Raw genomic sequence first — 23,053 nt, 5'->3', positions numbered from 1 at the left:
AACAACAGCTAGCCATCGTTTTAATGTGTGTGTTTGTTTCGTTCAGCGAGTACTCACATGCATCAACCCTTGTTGACTGCTCGACACCATGCTCGACACTCTCTGCTAAAAATGGTGCTCTTTATGGTCCATAAATATAAATACGTATTTCTATCTATGTTTATGTTCTAGAGAGCCGTCCCATCATTTCCGGCTTCCGTATTTTTTCGGGCCACAATACAGATTAGCGCCGCCTGCTGTTATGGAGCCATTACGTCCCGCGGTAGCAGTCGGTTTGGTGTGTTCTTTGCACTTTTTCGGCCGCGACGGGAAGACTGGAGCTCCCTGAATCGGCAGTCTCCATTTTCGCGTAGTTGGACTGGTGTGTCCTGGCCTTTACATGTGGCACTTTGTAGTTTGGTTTATCTGAAGCTATAGTACTAAATGTGATTCTTGTTGTTCTGAGTTTTTACCTTCATGGTTGAATGCACTTACTGGAAATCTTTTTGGATAAAAGCATCGGCTAAATAAAATGTAATGTAATGGGGCGCTCCAGTGGTGTAGTGGATAGAGCGCGTACCATATTGTCTCCGGCCTTCGTTGCAGTGGTCGCGGGTTCAAATCCGACCCGTGGACCTTTACTGCAGGTCATCCCCCCCCTCTCTCTCTCTCTCTCTCTCTCTCTCTCTCTCTCTCTCTCTCTCTCTCTGTCTGTCTCCCCATTTCAACTCTGTACAGTCTAATAAAGCTTGAAAATGCAAAAAAATTATCTTAAAAAAAAAAGTAATCTAATCTAATTTCTACTTCAGCTGGCGATTTACGGCCGTTGGCGTGGGATCAACTCAAGTCAGAGCAGGGCGAGTGTCAGAACCCCCACAATGCACTGGGGTCCCCTCACAACGCTACAGGGTCTCCCACCCATCCCCATCCAGCAGGGGCCGATGACGACAACAGCAGCAGCAGCTCAAACGACGACGTAATGTTTGACTGTGAAAAAACTCCCGGGAAACCACTTCTAAGCCCCTCCCCTTTATCCCCTTCACTTCCTTGTTCCTCTGAGTCCAAACGAACTGTTCCTCCAATCTATGACACAGACTTGGACATCATGTGCCCCTCCTGGACCAATCAGGGGCCAGTATTAAACATGGCTACTTCCCTAGCACACGTCGGCGGGCTAGCTGGCTCACACACACTAGACTTGAACCAGTATTGTAGGGACAAGCGTTTTGTGTGCACCTACTGCGGGAAATGTTTCACCTCTTCGCGGAGCTTGGAGACACACGTGCGCGTTCACACGGGGGAGAGACCGTACAGCTGTGCTCAGTGCGGGAAACGCTTCACGCAGTCGGGACACCTGAAGACCCACCAGAGTGTCCACACCGGAGAGAGACCATTCGCCTGTGAGCAGTGTGGGAAGAGATTCGCGGGGAAACAGAACTTGAGAATACACCAACAGAAACACCATCAGAGTGCTATGGCTACTGTTTGACTCAGATATACTGTCTGTATATAATGCACTGGAGATGGACTTTACTATGAAATGTGATGAACTACTACATCCTCTTTTTTTAAAGATGAGCAGAATTGCGTCAGAGACTTTGACAATATTACCAGGAAAGAGTCAACATTTTACAAGATGTTTTTTGTAGTTTGTCATGAAAATTTCTAAAAGTCATACTTTTGGAAGAATAAATTCATAATTTTACTGGGGGGGGGGAATCATAATTTAACAACAAAAAAGTTGTAATTTTAAAAAGACAAGGTTGAGATTCACAGGGAAGCAGAACCTCAGGATACACCAACAGAAACACCATCAATCTAATAATTGTCCAACAAAGTCATCGGCTACCCGGCACAGCCTGCACTGCGAGTCCATGCTGTTTACAAACTTGCGTACACGAGCTGAGAGCTAGCGTGGGATTTGAGCGTATCCTACGCTCACGTCCATATTGATAAATGCCGAGGTTTGCGTGGAAATGTGCGTAAATCCACATTTCTGGTCTACGCATGGTTGATAAATGAGGGCCAAAGACTCCACACATTGACTCCACACATGATCAGAGATACTGTCTGTATAGATGCACTGGAGATGGATTTGACTATGAAATGTGATGAACTATAACCTCTATTTTTAAGGTTGAACAGAAGGCCTTTTAAAGATGTACGACGGTGTTTTAGGCTCGCTACGAGGGTAAAGAATGAATTAATATGACTTTTTTTTTTTTTTCAAATAAATGTGTGATCTTAATCTTGTGTGACTGGACTGTCAAGGAAAGGAATCCTTAATCCAGTAATGGGATATCTTTTAAGTTGAACTGAAAGCCTTTTGACCGATGTACGGCGGTGTTTTAGGGCTGCTTTGGGGAAAGAATTTGGAGACACCGACAAAATTTCCAGAAAAGAGTCAAAATTCTACCTGCATTTTTTTTTTTGCAACTTTTGCAAGAAAAAAATTGTAATTTCTGAAGAATAAATTCATAATTTTAAAGGTGCAGTGTGTAATATGACATCATCAAGAAAGTTCTACAAAGTTCTAGAATGCAACGCTCCCTGGGTAACCCCACCCCTTTCGAATAATAACAGAAGCTACAGTGGCCTTCAAGGACAAGAACAATTCAAAATTTCTAAACAATGCACCTGATGACATTCCAACTATGACACTTTCAAGATGGCGGCACTAGGCCTTGGTCCAAAATATGCAGAAATATGGACATATATGAGACCCTTTCTAAGGAAAAAAAATTATTCAAAACATTTTTTTCAGCTATTATGCACTAAATTAAATGTACTTGTGGATATTATAATTACTTTCTACAAAATCTGCTAGGAAATAAAACCCAAAATTCTACACACTGCAGGTTTAAGAACCAAAAAGTCAAAATGTTACAAGATGAGGCAGATTCTTTTTCATTATGTCGAGAAATTTCAAGAATAAAGACGAATACTCCAAAATGCTATTGGAGTTATTGGGGCGTCTAGTTATTTTTTAGCATACTACAATTGACGTGCATGTATTGGGACATCCTAAATCATTTTCTGGCATACTAAATGGTAGGGAAGTATGGGGATTGGAACGCAGAGACTGTCTGTATATATGCGCTGGAGATGGATTTTACTATGAAATGTGATGAACTACTACATCCTCTTTTTTTATAGTTGAACAGAAGCCGGTGTTTTAAAACTATGGACTTGGACAACTTTTTTAAAACGTTGAATTTTTACAAGAAAAAAGTAGAATTTTTACTAGAATTTTGTGGGGAAAAAAGACTGGACACCTGATCAGATACACTGTATTATATGCACTGGAGATGGATTTACTATGAAACGTGAGGAACTATAACTATGGAAGTAAATGAGTGTCATCGGATGTTGAAAATAAAAAGCCATTGAATTGTAAGCACTGAATATTTATGCATTGAAATAATGTATCTGAATTTTTTGCCTCTGAATTTAACTCATTACATTTTAAACAACTAATTAATTTTCACCTTTATTTTACAATGTTCTCAAATTCAAAATCAAATATTCAACGTTAAAAAATTCAACGTGCCAAATTCAACTGCAAAATCCCATGTATGAAATTCAGAGTAAAACTTTGGGGACCCAAGGAAGAGCAATCGATCATAGATGCTAGATTGCGTTCAACAAAGAGAGTAAGTGGGAATATTAGCTTGTTGCCTTGGATTCAATGGCTTCTTATTTTCAAAATCCGATGAAACTTATTTACTTCCATACTATAACCTCTATTTTTTTTAAAAAGTTGAACAGAAGGCATTTTAAAGATGTGCAACAGTGTTTTAGGGCCGCTCTGAGGGAAGTCCTATTACCTGTTAATCATGTGGATGTGTATTGGTTGGTGTGTGTGTGTGGAATTAAACGTGCAATGATCAAATCAAATCAGTTTTATTTGTATAGCCCAAAATCACAAATACATTTGTCTCAGTGGGCTTTACATTCCATACAATATGATACAATATGATACAATATGACACCCTGCCCTTACACCCTTAGCTCGGCTGAGAAAAAACTCCCAGTAAAAAACCCTTTACCGGGATTAAAAAAAAATGTAAGAAATCTCAGGGAGAGTCGACAGAGTAAGGGATCCCTCTCCCAGGACGGACATGCTGCAATAGATGTCATAAGTAGAGAAAATCACGAAGGAATTTGATCATTGACCAGGTGATTACATGGTAATACTAAAGTAAAGTGTGAATAGTGTGGATGCAATGATGTATAAGCAGTAGGCTATGTGCCATTCATTGTGTCCTTTGTGTTTTAGAGTGAGTGACAGGAGAGAGCTGCTACATCCAGCGTTTGTTTTTCCAACTAACAGTGTAAACAGCAGCAGCAGTCACATGTCAATGCTCTGGCCCCTATTCATACTGCAGAGAAAGAGCTTTCTACCAGGGACACAAAGGAATACATTTAACACGCACACACACACACAATGAACACAACACACACACACACACAAGCACACACACACACACACACACTGAATCACAACACACACACATCTGTTATATGTTATATCACTGGTAAACATATATCCTGACATAACATACAAAAACTATTTACAGTTGTGTATTTCTCAGTGTTCTATCAATGTATTTTATTTAATATTTTAAAAATTGTACTCATGTTTTCGAGTGTTGATCAATTATTGATCTACCTATTAGTATTTCAATGGTGTAGGCCTATACATTTTTTTTAAATAGCCATTTACCGTTGGCCTACATAGTTTACTTTTTAAAATTTGAATTAACATTTTATTTATCCATTCAACTTATCATTAAAGGGACACTGTGTAACATTTGAAGTACTTTATTAGCTAAAATCAATATCCTCATTCATAAATATGTCCTCATTGGTGTAAAATCACCTATGCCAATAATCTGAATTATCTTCCTGAGCGGAGAATTACAAATATTAATGTTACATTTTGTACATTGAGCAGGCAAGTCTTATGGAGGAATCCATGTTTTTGGAATGTCATCAGGTGCATTGTTTAGAATTTAGAATTGTTCTTGTCCTTGAAGGCCACTGTAGCTTTTGTTATTATTCTAAAGGGTTGGGGTTACCCAGGGAGCGTTGCATTCTAGAACTTCCTAGAACTTTCTTGATGATGTCATACACAGTGCCCCTTTAAAGTGATTATTTCAAAGAATGTTATCTTGACATACTAAGTGTTTATTTTTATTTGATTAAACTAATTATTTGACTATAATTATAAGTCATTCGTTTGATCAACACTCCAACATATGGGTAAATAAATATCTAATAAAATGTATTGATAAAACACTGAGAAATACACGACTTTTAAATAGTTTTTAATATGTTATGTCTGGAGATACGGTCGCAACAACAACAGGCTTTTATTTTGAATGTATTATTTGGTATTATTGCGGAAGTGGGGGTCTGGAGGGATGTAAAAAAAATAAAAAATTCTCTTCCTCCTTATTTTCGTCAGCAGCGACGTGCACTTTCAACCTCTTCTCAAACAGACAGGGTTTCCCGTTACCGAAATCACCTAAAACACACGCGCTATCCGTTAAGACTAGCGTTAAAAAGCTGCCGTTATAATGGCCGTAAGAACGAATCGAGCCATGTGGCAGGAGCAGCTGTCCGACATCATGGAAGCTTTGGCCCGGGCCGCGGTGGCAGAGATATGCGGTGTGATGGACGATGGATACGCGCTGCTAAACATGGAGATATCACGCAAAGACAAGGAGAACCAGGACCTCAAGACGAAACTGCACCTCATAGAGTCCATAGGTAAGTGTTATCTAGGTGCTGTTAAGGTTAATACACAGGCCAATATGTTGTGTTTTTTGGCATGCTAAATTCAATATTATGTGCACTGATTATGTCAAAAGTAACCCTGCGTTCCAAATCACATACTCTTTCTTTTTACTACACTACATACTAAAGTACAGAAGAGTTTTAGGGCCACGGGAGAGAGAAAAAAAAAATCAGATAAGGAAGTTTTTTTTTTCATTTTGTCGAGAAATGTCAAGAATAAAGACGAATACGCCAAAATGCTAATGGAGTTAGTGGGGCATCTAGGTTTTTTCAGCATACTACACTTGACTTGCATGTATTGGGACATCCTAAGTCTTTTTCTGGCGTACTAAAGAGTATGGAAGTTTGATTTGATTTTAATTTGTTTCCATAGTGGCGCGGGGGTCGGGGAACGATAGCTGGAAGAAGGCTGGTGCTATTGTGGAGGAACCGGGAGGAGGACCACCGTTGGGAGAGGGGCGAACAGTGTTTCAGCACCCAGAAACAGAGCCTCATGAGCGGGGAAGAGAGGGAGCACACACCGCTGATGCTCCTGGAGGAAATGGAGCAGCTGAGGATGTGGTTTTGCGGGAAGAGGTGAAAACACACACACACACACACACACACAGACGAAGAGACACAGACAGACAGACAGACAGACAGACAGACAGACAGACAGACGAAGAGACACAGACAGACAGACACACACACACACACACAGACGAAGAGACACAGACAGACACACACACACACACACACACAGACGAAGAGACACAGACAGACAGACACACACACACACACACACATATGGAGGACATTACCTGCCATAAGTATAAATGAATAAATAAATACATAAATAATTAAATGTAATTTATTTATTTCCAAATTTATTTATTTATTCACGTATTTAATTATTTATTTATGCATTTATTCATTTCTACATTTACACATTTCTGTGTCCATATGCTGATGAGGTAGGAGGGACTTTCCTCAGTCTCATACAGGATTGGTCACAGGTCAACAAAGGTGTGTGTGTGTGTGTGTGTGTGTGTGTGTGTGTGTGTGTGTGTGTGTGTGTGTGTGTGTGTGTGTGTGTGTGTGTGTGTGTGTGTGTGTGTGTGTGTGTGTGTGTGTGTGTGTGTGTGTGTGTGTGTGTGTGTGTGTGTGTGTGTGTGTGTGTGTGTGTGTGTGTGTGTGTGTGTGAATGTGTTGGCTCTAAGCTCTAACAATCATGAAAATAAATCGAATAAAACTGAAAAGTACACACAGTAGACGTTCTATACTCTGTCAGTATCAAAGTGTGTTGGGAGGGAGCAGGAAAAGACTCTGTGCTCTCTCAGAATTCACTGTTTGTTTGCACACCTGTCTACATGTACAGTTTTTCTCAGTGGCTTTGGTGCTTTTCTCACATCACTATTAACATTTGCACAGCAGTTAGTGCATTTCTCAAAACAATTAGTGCAAACTGCAAAACCTAGTGGATAACCTGCAAAAGTACGCCACTTGCTCAAAATGGATAGTCTATTCCTCAAAAGCAAGTATTCATGTCAATGAAACTGCCAGTGTCATCAAAATGAGAAGTCTTGACACCATTGTTTATGAACAAGATATAGTCAAATGGCTTTGTCATGTTTTCATTATGACAGTTTATTCTCTGTGTTTTCCAATGCAAAAAAAAGGTCAGAACTCGGTGACACTACCTGAAAATGCTCAAGACAGCACTATACACTACTTGTACAGCCATTTGAAAACTACAGTAAAGTTACACATTGCTGTAGTTAGGGGAGTAAGTGAGTACAAGACACTGAATACGTATGTTTCACATTTTTACTGTATATGCTCTTTGCAATTCTACAGCATTGTGCAAAAGAAAAATACACTTATTTAGAACAAACATAAAAAAACACCCTTTTGGTAGAGCTGTGCACAAATGTGAACAATATAACAGGACATATTGTAACTGGACATATATAGGTAAATCATTCTGGCACATCCAAACGTTCCTGTCTGTCTGGCCACATATTTTCATCTACATCACAACGGACATTATCCCTTGCAATGCAGCGAGGAAAGTCATTGGTTACAACTAATACTTCACACACCTCCTCGTGAGTGAAAGCTGAAGTCCACCTGAGAGCAATTGTTCAATTTAGGAGACATTTCCAGGAAAAAATTATAAAGAAAGGTATAAAATTAGCTTGACAGAATTTGATAACTAGTTCAACAATTTTGTATGTAATGACTCAAGCAATGAAATGAAGACTATTAGTTTTATTGGGAACGACTATTCAGCATCCATAAGTACAGTTCATTTTGACTGACATGACATAAGCAAATGACAATGTTATAAAACAGCAGAGAATTGTATGAAAGCAACTGATACATGTCCAAAAGCATTTGCAATTTGTTCAGATGAAGGAGAAATTGCTACTATGATGTGCTCAAATGACTAAATGTTGCGGAGGTTGAACTAATAGTTCTGAGAATTTTCATTCTGATCTGAGAAAAGCACCAAAGCAACTGAGAAAAACTGTAACTGACCTGGGGCCGTATTCACAAAACATTTTAAGGCTAAGAGTAGGTCCTAACGTGCTGATTTAGGAGTAACTCTCAAAAATAAGGGGCGTTTCACTCCTAATTTTAGGACTCCTAACTTTTTAAGATAAGTGTAATTCACAAAGCATTTTAGCGCTAAAACTAGCTCCTAAATCTATGAAAAGCTAGGAGTCCTCGAGAGGACTCCTAAGTCACTAAGAATAAATCACAGACACTCATTTGATGGCATTTTGGAGAGATTTAATGCTAGTGAGCTTTACAAAAGGTACCTTAATAGCTGTAAGGGTTTAATGATCTTAGTAAAGCTATGTTTAGAAAGTATAGACACATTTATATTTATTATATTTATATAAAAAATTATGTATTAAGTTCCTTTTCCTGCAGTTGCTTTGGGTTTACGATGCACTGAAAGTTACTGTTGGTGTCACGTTTGGGTTTAATTTGTTACTAGAGTAGGCCCATATGTGGCGCTTCCAACTCCTCCATTCCACAGGTCCGCTACTGTATAGTTGCGTGTCTCGCCTTTTTCCTTCCGCATGCACTTTACGATTTCGCCAGTTGTTGTTTCTAAATTGCGAATTTCCTGGTTTGCCGCTGTCTGACTATTGCGGCATAGTCCGCCGTTGAGGGAAATACAGTGAGAGTGCATGGCGTGCAGCTGTTCAATGAGGATATTTTTTCCGATTCAAATCATTGTAACATTTTAAATTAATAGACCTATGTGGCGCTATTGTAGGTTAATTGTGAACGAATGTGTGGGAAACCCTGCAGTATCTTGGTTTCATGTTAAATCAGTGTCACTTGTCATTAATTGTATATAAAAACTCTTCACTTTAATACAGCGACACGATATGGATATCTCCACAGTGTTTCTATCATAAACTCACTCTTAGCTCTCATTCCCTCTCAGCCAATCACTGTGGGCATAGAAGGTATGAACATGACATCATCCATAGCAACAGGGTCAACACCGCCATCTATTCTCAGCTTAGGAGTTCCTCCCATTCCTTAGTAAAAGTTGATCTTATCAGCTTTGTGAATAGGTTTTAAGAAATTACTCCTTACTAAGAACTTTTAGTGCTCCTTATGAGTACTCTTAGCGCTAAGATAAAATGTTTTGTGAATACGGCCCCTGATCATAATGCTTTCTGTCACTACCACTGGTCAACACCAGATGGAGACATTTCTCAAGTCTAACTAAATGAAGTAAAATGGTAAAAACAGTTCATATTTTAGACCTCATTGGTAATATAGGCTTAACTTTTTTATGCCTTATGCACCAAATATCTGGAACAAACTCCCAGAAAACTTGAGGTCTGCTGCAACCCTCAGTTCTTTTAAATCGAGTCTGAAGACTTTTCTGTTTCCATTTTAACCTGTACTTTTTATTTAATTTAAATGTTTTACTTCTTTTCATTCGCTTTTAAATGTCTTCTAATGTGTTTTATGTATTCTAATCTTGCCCCTGTAAAGCACTTTGAGTGGCCTTGTGTCTGAATTGTGCTATATAAATAAACTTGCCTTGCCTTGCCTTATCAATAATAATGAGTATTTTAAGAGATATTGAAGCCTTTTCATGCCTTTGAAAGGCAGGTTTTAGATAGTATTGTTGCAGCTCTATTTACATTTTCTTTCAAATCTTTTTCAGCTTCCTGACGTGGTTCTGATCAAAGATGAAGATTCTGACTGTGACGAGGCCTTTGAGGGAGGTGAGTCCAAACCACACACACACACACACACACACACACACACACACACACACACACACACACACACACACACACACACACACACACACACACACATTTATCTATTACATTTACGACCTGAATCTCATAGAATACCCCAAAAAATATTTCATATAACTGACGACTTTAGTTTTCCCTGAGAATCTGACTTTGATGTTAATTTTTTTATTTATTTATTTTATTTATAAAAATTTCAGAGAATATCAAAGTTTATTTCATTTAACTGTACGACTTGCATTTGTATTCATACCGTCGTTTGACAATCACTTCTGTAAAACCCTCTGAATGTATTTTTCAGTTCAGTAATGTATCTTGTGTGTTATTTTTGCAAAAGGAGGCTCAACTAAGTACTGATGACATTTTTCTTTTGGGGTGCCCAAATTTATGCACCGGTCAAATTTTTTTATGATGCTTATTGCATATGTTCTATTATTCCAATAAACAAAATGACACCGCTGAATTGCTTCTGTTTCCCTAAGGTATGTCATATATGAAAAGGAATTTGCTTCTTTGAAATCCCAGCTAATGATGAACAAAAATCCCCAAAATTAGAAGGGGGTCCCAAACTTTTTCATATGACTGTATCTGTAATCTTTTCTTCCTTTCTTCTTATCAAAGCAGCACTCACACACATTATCCAAATTTATTGTAATTCAATTCATGACTTCAAGTTGAAAATCTGGATGTTCTTTTTTAGGATAAAATATATTCTACTGCAGATAATAAATAGCCTGGCTCCGCCCGCCCGCCTACTTCCGGCCAAATTTAATTTTCCCTTCAGTAGTCAGTCTGGGTGTACAGCGCATTTCCCAGCTTTAGCCGGAGAATCTACAGTTGTCCAATCAGCGAACAGAGCGAGTGGCTGAGAACGATGACGTCGAAGTCGCGCTCCAGTTTCAGTTGAATGCTGCGTTCCTTTACACTCGGAAGAAGGAGATTTCCGACTTGGTAGTTCCGAGTTCCGACCTGTCTGTGTTCCAGTGCATCTGCTCGCGAAAGTATGGACGCCTACAACCTTTCTCGTCCAAATAACTAAACGTTAGGCTCTAACAAGTTACTGTTGCCAGGTACCGGTAGATCCATAGACCACAATATGTAGTGAAGTCGGAAATTTCCGAGTTCCCTGTCCAACTGGAACGCACCGTCAGAAGCCGGCTCATGACACACGTGACGACCAAACGTTATGCGATTGGTTGGCAGATCCAGAGTGGCACTGGGCAGATCCAATAGTTTTAAACTTCGACAGACACCCACCTCCAAGTGAGTGAAAGTTTGCCAATTACAGCAGTTCCAGACCTTCTGTACAAATGAAATGAAGTACGATGGTCTGGTTGGACCAGGGTAGATAATAAATAGGGTTAGACAAAATAAAAAAATGTTTTCAACCCTCCCCTTTTCTCTTGCATTTATAAACAGGAGGTTTCTGTAAAGCACTTTGATTTTTTTTATTTCATCTAATTTATTTAATTAATTTAATATTGATGTGTTAATGATCTTCTCTTCCAGATATGAAAGCAGCTGCTGATGGCGAGGTCGCTGCCGTCGGCCGCGGGATGAAGAGGAACTGGAGCCGAGACCCTAAACTCAAATCATCCCCTGATTCGCTCACCGTTAAAAAAACACCCAAAGTCACTGCACACACACTCACACACACACCGACTCCACACACACTCGCACACACACAGACTCCACACACACTCACACACACACAGAAAAACACACAGACACACACACTCACACACACACAGAAAAACACACAGTCAAACACACAGAATGCACACACACTCGCACACACACAGACTGCAAACACACTCACACACACACCGAATGCACACACACTCACACAGAAAAACACACAGTCAAACACACAGACACACACACTCACACACACACAGAACAATCCCATCTACACATTGGACTCTCCTCGCAGTGAGCCGGGCTGTTCCGAAAACAACATGGATGCCTTTTCGGACTCGGATGACGTCCAAGAATTGCCATTTTTCGCTCCCAACCCCAACACCACCAATACACGACAAACTTCATCATATTTAAACAACAACAACAACAACGACAGCGCTGCTTCAATGGAGTCTCAGTCGCCTTCGAACAGAGCTGAAATAAACCTCAACTTAACGTGGACCAAACAATCCACAGACACAAACCATATGACATCAACATTCACCCAAAAAAACATGGACGCCGGAGAAATAGACAGTGACAATGACGCATTTGGGCTCAAGCTAGTTAGCGTGTCGGGCTCCGCCACTTCAACAGACTGCCATTTATCAGAAAACAGCAGCAACTCTGCATTCGAATACGAAGACAACACCACCGATATCATGAGCTACAACGGCCTATACAGGGAGCAGTTAGGGCGGCCACAGTCCAACACAAACCGAGTAAAGTTTGCTCGTTTCGTTTGCTCGATATGTAGCCGGACGTACGCCACGCATCAAAACCTGGAAGTCCACATGAGGATACACACGGGAGAGAAGCCGTTTTCCTGCAGCCAGTGCGGGAAGAAATTCAACCAATCGGCGCACTTGAAGACGCACTTAAGCGTTCACACGGGAGAGAGGCCCTACCCGTGCACAATGTGTTCACAGAGGTTTATAGTCAAACACAGCCTCAAGCTACATATGAAGAAATGTCACAACAACAACAACGTCTGAGGGATAAATGAGTGGGTGGATTATATTTTTCTGTAAATTTTGTTAAAAAAAATAATAATGTGATTGTTTTTGAGGGCTTTTACACTTTTAAAATCGGCCGTATTTCCTACGTGTGTACATTGTTCACGCAGCTTTATAGTGAGATACAGCCTCAAGCTACATATGAAGAAATGTCACAACAACAACGTCTGAGGGATAAATGAGTGTGTGGGTTTGTTGTGCGCGTACCATGTCGGCTCCGGCCTTCGTTGCAGTGGTCGCGGGTTCAAATCCGACCCGTGGACCTTTACTGCGCGTTATCTCTCTCTGCCTGTCTGTCTGTCTGTCTGTCTGTCTGTCTGTCTGTCTGTCTGTCTGTCTGTCTGTCTGTCTGTCTGTCTGTCTGTCTGTCTGTCTGTCTGTCTGTCTGTCTGTCTGTCTGTCTGTCTGTCTGTCTCTCTGTCTGTCTGTCTGTCTGTCTGTCTGTCTGTCTGTCTGTCTCTCTCTCTCTCTCTCTCTCTCTCTCTCTCTCTCTCTCTCTCTCTCTCTCTCTCTCTCTCTCTCTCTCCCTCTCCCTCTCTCCCCATTTCAACTCTGTACTATCAAATAAAGCTTGAAAAATGCCAAAAAAAACATAATCTAATCTAAATATTATTGTTAATTATTGTTTTAATAAGGTTTTAAAATTTTGTTTTTTGCAGGTTTTTTTAACACGTTTAAGACCATGTCACTTTCATGGGTATTTTTATTAACAGTTTTTTTTTCCTCTTCTGTTTTGCAAGAATCCTTTCATAGTGAACGGCGTATAGTTGGGTTTGGTTGTGTTGATTGGACAAATTAAATCCTCAAAAGTTAGTTTATTTATTTATTTATTTTGCTTTATTTTTTGAGTCTGATTACTGGTTTCTAATGAGTTCTGTTCCTGCTGTTACAAAGTCTGTTCCATACAGGTCAATCAATCATTTTATAAAAAATTGTTACAACATTTTTCTTAAAAGCAAGACACTGTCTGAGTCACATACTGTCTGTCTGTCTGTCTGTCTGTCTGTCTGTCTGTCTGTCTGTCTGTCTGTCTGTCTGTCATTCTTGGTTAATAAAACTAATTCTGAGTTTGTTTTGTATCAGACTTGTTTGATTTATTAGACTTATTTTATTCTATTATATATTTCTGGTTTATATTAGTTAACAAAGTTAGAAGTATTAATGCTGTAATGTAAAGCCTATGTCCCTTATTTTATTATTATTATTATTATTATTATTTAAACACAATTGAAAAGGTGAACACAAAATCAAAAGACAAAATAAATCAAATAACTAACATGGCGTACTCTACGTTACAGGTTTCGTTATCTATTTTTTAATGTGAGGCACCTTTAACTTCACATATAGCCAATAGCTTTTATAGATGATTTATATCATGATTATTTTTAAATAGCAAAACACAGCTGATAAGATAAGACTCAACTTTATTGCCATCACACATATACAGCTCTGGAAAGAAATGAAGAGACCACTCCAAATGTTCAGTGTCTCTTGTTTTACTATTTATAGACATATGTTTGAGTAGAATGAACATTTTGGTTTTATTCTATAAACTACTGACAATATTTCTACCAAATTCCAATACATTTTTTGGTCATTAAGGGCATTTCCATTAAGTAATGTAGAGATGAAGATTGAAGAAAAATCCAGACTGGTCTCTTAATTTTTTTCCGGAGCTGTGTGTGTTAATGACAAAGTTATACAAGTTTAATATATAAGTTTAGAGTAACGAAATGAGGTTTGGCATCTCCCCAGAAAGTGCAAGAATCTGTGCTATGTAGGCTACAAGTAATTGCACAATGTACAGATGTAGACGAAACATGAATTATTGGGTATACTGTACGTGAATGGCTGGATTAATGGGATGCTATGATTATAGATAGAAATAAATACATATAATATATAATACGTATTTATATATTTGTGCTAATGTGCTATAATGATATGATACTTTGCACATGCGCAGTCGTGGTACTTGAGTCATCTATTCACTTCCGGGTTTGACTCGGGGGTCTGTTTCATGGTCTGTTTACATCAGGTGGGTGGGGAATCGGGGATCTATTATCAAGGTAAACACAGCAGGGCCGGGCGGGTGTGTGTCTGTTACTGTCCCCTGCCGCTTATCACCCAGTTATAGTCGCTAACTATCCATATAGATCGGTGGTTATAACTTATAACATAAATAAATACCAATAAAAAATGTCGCCAGTCGCTGCCTTGCACTCGCAGCTAGCCTCCATCATGGAGTCTTTAGCTAACACTGCGGTGGCGGAGATATGTGATCTAGTGGACAGCGGTTATTCTGTGCTACAACTGGAAGTCTCTCGCGGCCGCAAAGAAAACGAGGTACGTAAGAGGCCATAACAAAAACAATACGCTTTTTAAAATTAAGCTAAATATTGTTTTTTTTAACTGTAGGTGTGGTGGTGGGGGGTGGATTGTACAGGTGTGTAAGTGCCTTGTATGTTGTTTGATGTGTGGCCCTTATTATACTTAGTTCTTACAGTAGACCTATGTTTTTTATAAGTAGGCCTATGTCTGTTTCTTATGATTGCCATACAAAGTAATACGCTTTTTAAAATCAAGCTAAAGATTTTTTTTTTACCGTTAGACTTGTAGTAAGTCACATACAGCGATGGGTTGGGTTGGGTGATGCTACTGTATGTTGTGTTCCTTGTATTTTCTTTTTAATATGTAGCCTACTATAGCTTAATATGCGCTTACAGTATGTTTTATAATGTGGCTCTATACAGTATATGTCTGTTTTTTATGAGGATCGTTTAGTCCTCCCAAGAGTTAGGACTAAACGAGGAGAAGCAGCTTTTAGTTTTTATGCACCAAATATCTGGAACAAACTCCCAGAAAACTTGAGGTCTGCTGCAACCCTCAGTTCTTTTAAATCGAGTCTGAAGACTTTTCTGTTTCCATTTTAACCTGTACTTTTTATTTTATTTAAATGTTTTACTTCTTTTCATTCGCTTTTAAATGTCTTCTAATGTGTTTTATGTATTTTAATCTTGCCCCTGTAAAGCACTTTGAATGGCCTTGTGTTTGAATTGTGCTATATAAATAAACTTGCCTTGCCTTGCCTTGCCTCTTAGCGACGGGCATTGGACATGAACACGCTATAAATGCTGTAGCCTAAATTGGAGTGTTGTTCTTAAAGTGTCTATGTGTTAACAGCATAATCTGTCCCTATCAAATAAACTTGACATTTTAAATTTTAAATATATATAATTAGGTTTTGCGGAGAAAGCTGCGGTTGATGGAGTTGCGAGCGGCCGCCCGGAGCAGTGCTATGCGGTCCGCTGTCCCTTCCTACGGCCCAACACTGACGCTCTACAACGGGAGGGTTAGAACTCAGCAGCCGCCTCATCACCGTAAGGGTTCAGAGTTAACAGTACTTTCCTAAGAACTATTAGTAATAAATGTGCTAAGGTGCTACGAGGAACTTTTTAGATATTTCTGAAGCAGTCTAATTTTTACTCTGATGATCATAAATTACATGTTACAGCAAAAACGAGACCATCAGTGCAAAGAGTGCTGGGTGAGCGTATACCCATGACAAAGGCATTACGAATAACTATATAAAAATAGCATTCTTTGCACTGATGGTCTCGTTTGCTGTTACATGTAATTTATGATCATCAGAGGAAAAATGAGACTGTTTCAGAAATATTTAGTAATATAAGTTCCTCGTAGCAACTTTTAAATAATGAGAAACTTTCCTGAAATATTTATTTAGGCTGATACCTCAGTTAGTTATTCTTAAAAAATAATTTGGCCTTTTAAAGCCCTACTTCACCGGTGGGAATATGAAGGTGTATTGAACTCTGAGATCCTATGTAGTATACATGTGCAAAAAAAAATTGAAATTGGTTCATCCTAGCCTGAGAAAAGGCAGAAAGAGTGTTTTATGGTCTCACTGTCTAACCCTACTTTTCTCTTTCTGTGACATCACAGACATCACATAGGCCTTTAAGTATCTCGATCCATAACCTTAACGTGACTTGTCTTTTCAAGGTGCGGCGTCTCGAATGCTAAACCAGGAAACACTGCCATTCAGAAACTCCAACCCATCCTTAACCTCCGTACAAGACACCACACCGGAGACGGTGAGTGACGGATGGTGTGTCCTACTTCAATTATCAATGGATTTGAGCGCTTTTTTTAAATCACACTCAAAGCTCTTTACAGGGTTCCAGGTTCCATTCATTCACACACAGTCATACCGGTGGCCTTTTTTCACCCCTCTTACAGCAATTAGAGCTGCAGTGTGTAGAATTTTGGGTTTTATTTCCTAGCAGATTTTGTAGAAAATAATTATAATATCCATAAGTATGTTTAATTTAGTGCATAATAGCTGAATTCTTTAATTTTTTTATTATTATTATTTCCCTTAGAAAGGGTCTCATAAATGTCCATATTTCTCCATACTTTGGACCAAGGCCTTGTCACCGCCATTTTGGAAGTGTCATAGTTGGAATGTCATCAGGTGCATTGTTTAAAATTTAGAATTGTTCTTGTCCTTGAAGGCCACTGTAGCTTCTGTTATTATTCTAAAGGGGTGGGGTTACCCAGGGAGCGTTGCATTCTAGAACTTTCTAGAACTTACTTGATGTTGTCATATTACACACTGCACCTTTAATGCCAGTATCATACTGTAGTGGATTGTCCTCAATACAATAATTACTGGAAAATAAAGAAATATAAGCAACATAATCAAAACAGCCACTGAGGCACCAGGGGGAGGAATCTTACGCAGTGTGTAATAAGGGCAAAGAGTCAACTGTACAGCCAGGATGTTGTGTTTCTGAAGCTTTATTCTCCCTCTCTCTCTGTCTCTGGCACTCAGCCGGCTGCCTGTGCGTCCGTGGAGCTGACGGCAGTGATCAAAGTGGAGGATGAAGATGAATCCTGGTCCCAACATGAACACAACGGTAAGGCTGCATTCCATTACGCACACTGTTTACTGTTTAGTGTGGTCGAAAAACAGATTCAACCGGATTTGTGGTCAAAAAAGAAAAATTATGCGATTTGGAATGCAGGCTCAGTTCAGGTTTAGTATTATAATCAGGTGGAATGTTAATACTTTGGTTGAAGAAAAACTATTTTTGTCAAAATCAGTGAATATCTCCTCAGGATCCGCTACCTGTCTGTACTGTGTGTGTGTGTGTGTGTGTGTGTGTGTGTGTGTGTGTGTGTGTGTGTGTGTGTGTGTGTGTGTGTGTGTGTGTGTGTGTGTGTGTGTGTGTGTGTGTGTGTGTGTGTGTGTGTGTGTGTGTGTGTGTGTGTGTGTGTGTGTGTGTGTGTGTGCTGAAAAAAGAATCCAGTATCAGTGCACAGCCTAGGCTCTGTATACTTGTATGTAAACAAAGGGGGACCACCATAGCTAGGAACATGCCAGTTTACAGAGCCTAGGCTGTGTATTAACACTGACATTTCTTATGGCCAACACACACGGACATGTAGCAGATCATGAGGAGATATTCACTGATTTTGACCAAAAGTGATTTTGGTCTCTTTCTCTTTTCCCCTCCCTCTCTCTCTCTTTCTCTCTCTCTAGCCCCTTTTACACAGAGATTGCGGCACATTGACGGAACAACATCACTCCAATATGCCGGCGTTGCTTTGCTTCTGTGTTATTTACACAGAACCAAGCAACGCCGGCCTGCTGGCGCATCAGTAGTCCCTTTTACACAGCGCTCCGGAATGAAAGAGGTGCTTGTAAACAGCGTCAGGTGTGACGTAAACATTTAGCGCCGCGCCGGTCAGCTGCTTTACAACAACAACAATGGCCGGTGAATTGAGAGCAGAAGTGCTGGAGCTTGCAGTAAGAGGGCCGTATTTTACTGTCCCCACGATGTGCCAGTTGATCTCGCAACATCACTGGGACAGTTAACCAAACTGACTAAATCAATCCGACCGCTTCACCTCTGTGTGTGTGTGTGTGTGTGTGTGTGTGTGTGTGACAGGTTGGTTGTGAGCGAGTCTCTTTGTGAGGGCAGCGATCTGCCAATCAGACATACACATACACACAGTGTGTGAAGTCACGTTACTGTAGACAGAAATAAAGTGTGGATATACGCTCAGACTTAGGATAATAATAGCGGCGGCGGAATGTGTTAGCAAAACAGTAGCTCTGTGGCTAACAGCTGAGCCGGAGCCTTCAGTCAGCTGAAGCAGACAGTCTAGCGGGGCGAGCAGACTATTCCCCCGTTACTAGGTCGACCTTCAAGCTGAACAAGAGCCCTCCGCTGCGCGTCGGGCTCCTGCTTCAGCTTGTCGGTCTTTATTTCTAGCAAGTGACCCGTTCGCTATACTTTATCCCTTACTTAGCCTAGCCTAGCTTTCCATTGTACAACTTCTCCTGGGCAGAAATAGACTCATACACTCTGCAAAATGAAGCGCGGGGGTTTGGATTGAGCAACGGACCTTATGATTAGCTAGATTATACACCGTTCCTTTTATTTGGTGATTTTTACGGGACATCAGGCCGCCGTGGTTAATGTTAAACACACGTCCTTCAACTGCTAACATGGTCGCATGTTTAGAACGTAGACTATGGAACGTCAAACGCCCCCCTGTTCCGCAACAACAAGCTGGAGCATTTAAACAGAGAGGCGGAACTGATCGTGTCGGGAATCTTACTACCCCCCGAGGTAGTAAAATTCCCGGAACGATCACTCGCACCTTTCTTCCCTCGTTCCGCAACTGTCGCATTTACACAGCTGGGGGGAGGGCCGAAAGGCCGGCATATTCCTGGCTTTCACTGGCTGTGTAAAAGGGGCTTCTGTCTCTCTCTCTGTCTCTCTCTCTCTCTGTCTATGACTCTCATCCTCTCCTTCTCTCTCTCTCTCCCCTCTGTCCCCCTTTCCCTCACTCTCCCTTTCCCTCCTTAAAAGATTTTCCTTTTTTTCTTTCTCTCCATCAGATTGTTGCCGTGCGGTTGACGGACAGGTGACAGATAGAGAAGCCCCGCCTCCGATGACCAAACAGGAAGTAGCAGACGACGGTAGCCAATGGGTGAGCGAGGAGGTCAGCTCCACGTCCGTGTGTGTCACAGACTCCGGCCAGACGTCACACACCAGCGGTTATGACTCTCTGCTCTACCAACGCTCCCTCCCTACCCAGAATGCATTGCAGGTACAGGTAAATGCCAAACTCTACCTGTAACTGTTTGAATCAGGATATATTGTACTTTCACCCATTTCATTTTAATTGCAGCCTTTCTACATCTCTGTCTAAATGTTTCAATAGTCTTGTCTCTTTATCAGCTAGTCGTTTATTTGATGTATTTGCATTGCATGTTGTGTATTGTCGTTTTTGCTTTGCATTGGTTTGACAATGAGGGTCATGCACACACACACACACACACACACACACACACACACACACACACACACACACACACACACACACACACACACACACACACACACACACACACACACACACACATCAATTGATCTCTACAGTATAAATAGAGGTTAAATAATAAAAAAAATAATAATACGTAAATAATGTATAAACATTTTGGGCGTGTGTGTGTGTGTGTGTGTGTGTGTGTGTGTGTGCGTGTGTGCGTGTGTGCGTGTGTGCGTGTGTGCGTGTGTGCGTGCGTGTGTGTGCGTTCCAGGAGGACCCCTCTTGCTCTTACGCCTTGGCGCCCGGTGAGAACGTTTCAGTCGATTCAAACATCAACAGATTCACTTTCACTGAGACGGACGCAGACAGACAGCAGCCTGAAGGTTTCCACATCAACCAGCAGGGGGCAGCGTTACCTTCACAAGAGACACAGCCTCAAGTGAGAATTAGTTAAAAAAAATATATATATATTATTATTGTTATACGTTTTATTTAAAAAAATTCCACAATGTGTTTTTTTTTATTTTTTATTTTTTAAACACAATGAAACTAAGCATTATAATAAAATATATAAAAAAAAAATAAAAAAAAATGAATAATTTTTGGCAATGAACATTAAAGCTGCAGTGTGTAGAATTTGGGGTTTTATTTCCTAGCAGATTTTCTAGAAAGTAATTATAACATCCATAAGTACATTTAATTTAGTGCATAATAGCAGAATTTTTTTTTTTAGAATTATAATTTTTTCACTTAGAAAGGGTCTCATATATGTCCATATTTCTGCATATTTTAGACCAAGGCCTAGTGCCGCCATCTTGAAAGTGTCATAGTTGGAATGTCATCAGGTGCATTGTTTAAAATTTAGGATTGTTCTTGTCCTTGAAGGCCACTGTAGCTTCTGTTATTATTCTAAAGGGGTGGGGTTACCCAGGGAGTGTTGCATTCTAGAACTTTCTAGAACTTTCTTGATGATGTCATATTACACACTGCACCTTTAATCTTTCTAGTCCAATACGCATTATCTACTACATAGTTATGCATTAACTGCTACATTTTTTTTTCAAACCCTAAAAAAAAACTATTAGTTAAAATTTAAAAAAATAAATGTTTAAATAACTATAATATGTTGTGGGCAACGCATAACTATGTAGTAGTTACTAAAAAAAAATACATATTTGACTTTGATTATTCGATTTCTAAACACTTTTCTCTTTCCAATAGGCAAGTCAACAGCAACAACAACAGCTTCCTGTGCGAAAACAGACAACACAGAAACAAGCTGTCCCCTTCAGAAGATTGAGAGCTCAGCCCGAGGATAATAACAACAGTACAGACAGCGGACTTATTAAATCGTTCGTTTGTACCTACTGTGGTAAAACCCTCGCCTGCCTCAAGAACCTCAAAACACACATGAGGGTGCACACGGGGGAGAAACCGTTCGTGTGCTCTCTCTGCGGGAAAAAGTTCTCCGATTCGAGCAACTTGAAACGCCACCAGAGCGTGCACACGGGGGAAAAACGGTACTGCTGTGTGCACTGTGGCAAGAGGTTCGCTCAGTCGGGATCGCTGAAGGTTCACATGAGCGTCCACACAGACTGCAAACAGTTCAGGTGTTCATACTGCGAAAAGACATTTATATCCGCCAGCCACCTACGCAGACACGTCACCATGCACGCTGCAGAGAAACAGTTCCCTACTGCGACATACCAGTAGCTAAGGGGTGGGATATATATGCTTTTTTTAAATAATTAACTTAATGAACCTTTTATTTTTATTTTTTTTATTTTTTGACTTTTAAATGAATTTTATTATATTTTTTTCTCTTTTTTTGTCTGGAATAAATGGAATCAAGCAATCAATCAATCAATTAATAACTTTGGGAGAGTGTGAGGGCAAGGAGTGAGTGGAAAAATGTTGAGGATTTTTATTTATTTATTATTATTTTTTGCACTTTAAGAAAAAATTTGAAATGTCAAATAGCTTAAACAAATGCCTTGTGCAGACTCTGAAGTGACATAACATATAGTGCAAAAAATAAAATAATAAAAATCCTCCACAGTTTTTCACTTATATATTCGACTAAATACAAACATATTTAAGTATTTTTAAGTAGTTTTAGACACATTGAAGGTTCACATGAGCGTCCACACAGACTGCAAACAGTTCAGGTGTTCATACTGCGAAAAGACGTTTATATCTGCCAGCCACCTACGCAGACACGTCACCATGCACGCTGCAGAGAAAACATTATATCAGTAAATAATATAGAAGGGTGAGGGCAGGGAGTGAGTGGAAAAATGTGGAGGAAGTTCTTTTTAAAAACAATTCATAATGCACGATAAGAAAAAAGTCGAAATGCCAAATAGCCTCGACAAAATAGCCTTGTGTAGACTCTGTGCGCCATGTTTTTTATTTTTGTTTTAGGGTTGGGCAGAACGTGTGTTTGAACATTTCGAAAATCGTAAAATAATAAAGAGTGTAAGGGCCAGGACTGAGTGGAAAAATGTAGAGGAATTTATTATTTTTTTTTATTCATAATGCACTATAAGAAAAAGGTCGAAATGCCAAATAGCCTCGACAAAATAGCCTTGTGTATACTCTGTGCGCCATGTTTTTTATTTCTGTTTTAGCGTTGGGCAGAACGTGTGTTTTAACATTTGGAAATCGTAAAATATAATAACTGGGAAATTCTCCACATCGCTGTTGTTTTGAACGCAGCGTAATTCCCTGCAAAGTCAAAAGCTTTTTAAAGTCGATTCTTTAATCTATTTATTTATTAATTGTGTTTTAAGACTATAAAACGTACAACAATTAAAAGGTGTTACGAGGAACTTTTAAATATTTCCTAAACATTTTTACGGCCTAATTTTTTCTCTGATGATCTTAAATGACATTCATTCAGTTCAGGTGTGAGAAGACATTTATATC

At 39.7% G+C, this 23,053-nt stretch overlaps 3 protein-coding genes across 4 annotated transcripts in view; all 3 read left to right on the top strand.

Annotated features, from left to right (window-relative positions):
* LOC307255042 (uncharacterized protein) overlaps positions 1-1,599 on the top strand; it is a 6,619-nt gene extending 5,020 nt beyond the window's left edge. Inside the window, exon 7 of the mRNA XM_080033642.1 lies at positions 789-1,599. Coding sequence (XP_079889768.1) covers positions 789-1,468 — 680 coding nt within the window. The 3' untranslated portion in view covers positions 1,469-1,599. The remainder of the gene's footprint in view (positions 1-788) is intronic.
* A 3,857-nt stretch (positions 1,600-5,456) lies between these two features.
* LOC307255487 (uncharacterized protein) lies at positions 5,457-12,736 on the top strand (the record flags this gene model as incomplete). The annotated part of the gene is made up of 4 exons (XM_080034172.1): positions 5,457-5,754; positions 6,155-6,357; positions 9,965-10,025; positions 11,571-12,736. Exons 1-4 carry the CDS (start codon positions 5,562-5,564, stop codon positions 12,734-12,736), a joined length of 1,623 nt encoding a protein of 540 aa, XP_079890298.1. The 5' UTR covers positions 5,457-5,561.
* Positions 12,737-14,807: 2,071 nt separating this feature from the next.
* On the top strand, positions 14,808-22,226 carry LOC307255566 (uncharacterized protein). 2 transcript variants are annotated; one of them, XM_080034258.1, is made up of 7 exons: positions 14,808-15,103; positions 15,999-16,137; positions 16,781-16,872; positions 17,613-17,697; positions 19,692-19,903; positions 20,397-20,564; positions 21,347-22,226. In XM_080034258.1, exons 1-7 carry the CDS (start codon positions 14,957-14,959, stop codon positions 21,836-21,838), a joined length of 1,335 nt encoding a protein of 444 aa, XP_079890384.1. In that variant the 5' UTR covers positions 14,808-14,956; the 3' UTR covers positions 21,839-22,226. The 2 variants fall into 2 exon arrangements, with proteins under 2 accessions (XP_079890384.1, XP_079890383.1); XM_080034257.1 differs by having other exon boundaries at positions 19,692-19,909.
* The last annotated feature ends 827 nt before the right edge of the window (positions 22,227-23,053 follow it).

This window comes from Ammodytes marinus, assembly GCF_949987685.1.
Source record: "Ammodytes marinus genome assembly, chromosome: 9".
Classification (NCBI taxonomy): Eukaryota; Metazoa; Chordata; class Actinopteri; order Uranoscopiformes; family Ammodytidae; genus Ammodytes; species Ammodytes marinus.
The sequence above is the reverse complement of the archived record's forward strand: the minus strand, read 5'-3'. Positions and strand labels throughout refer to the sequence as shown.

Bases quoted from the DNA above. Each gene is read 5' to 3' on its own strand.
- LOC307255566 (XM_080034257.1), top strand. From the start codon at position 14,957: ATGTCGCCAGTCGCTGCCTTGCACTCGCAGCTAGCCTCCATCATGGAG. The intron at 16,138-16,780 runs GTAAGGGTTCAG...TGTCTTTTCAAG, and splicing joins TCAGCAGCCGCCTCATCACC to GTGCGGCGTCTCGAATGCTA. The intron at 17,698-19,691 runs GTAAGGCTGCAT...TCTCTCCATCAG, and splicing joins GTCCCAACATGAACACAACG to ATTGTTGCCGTGCGGTTGAC.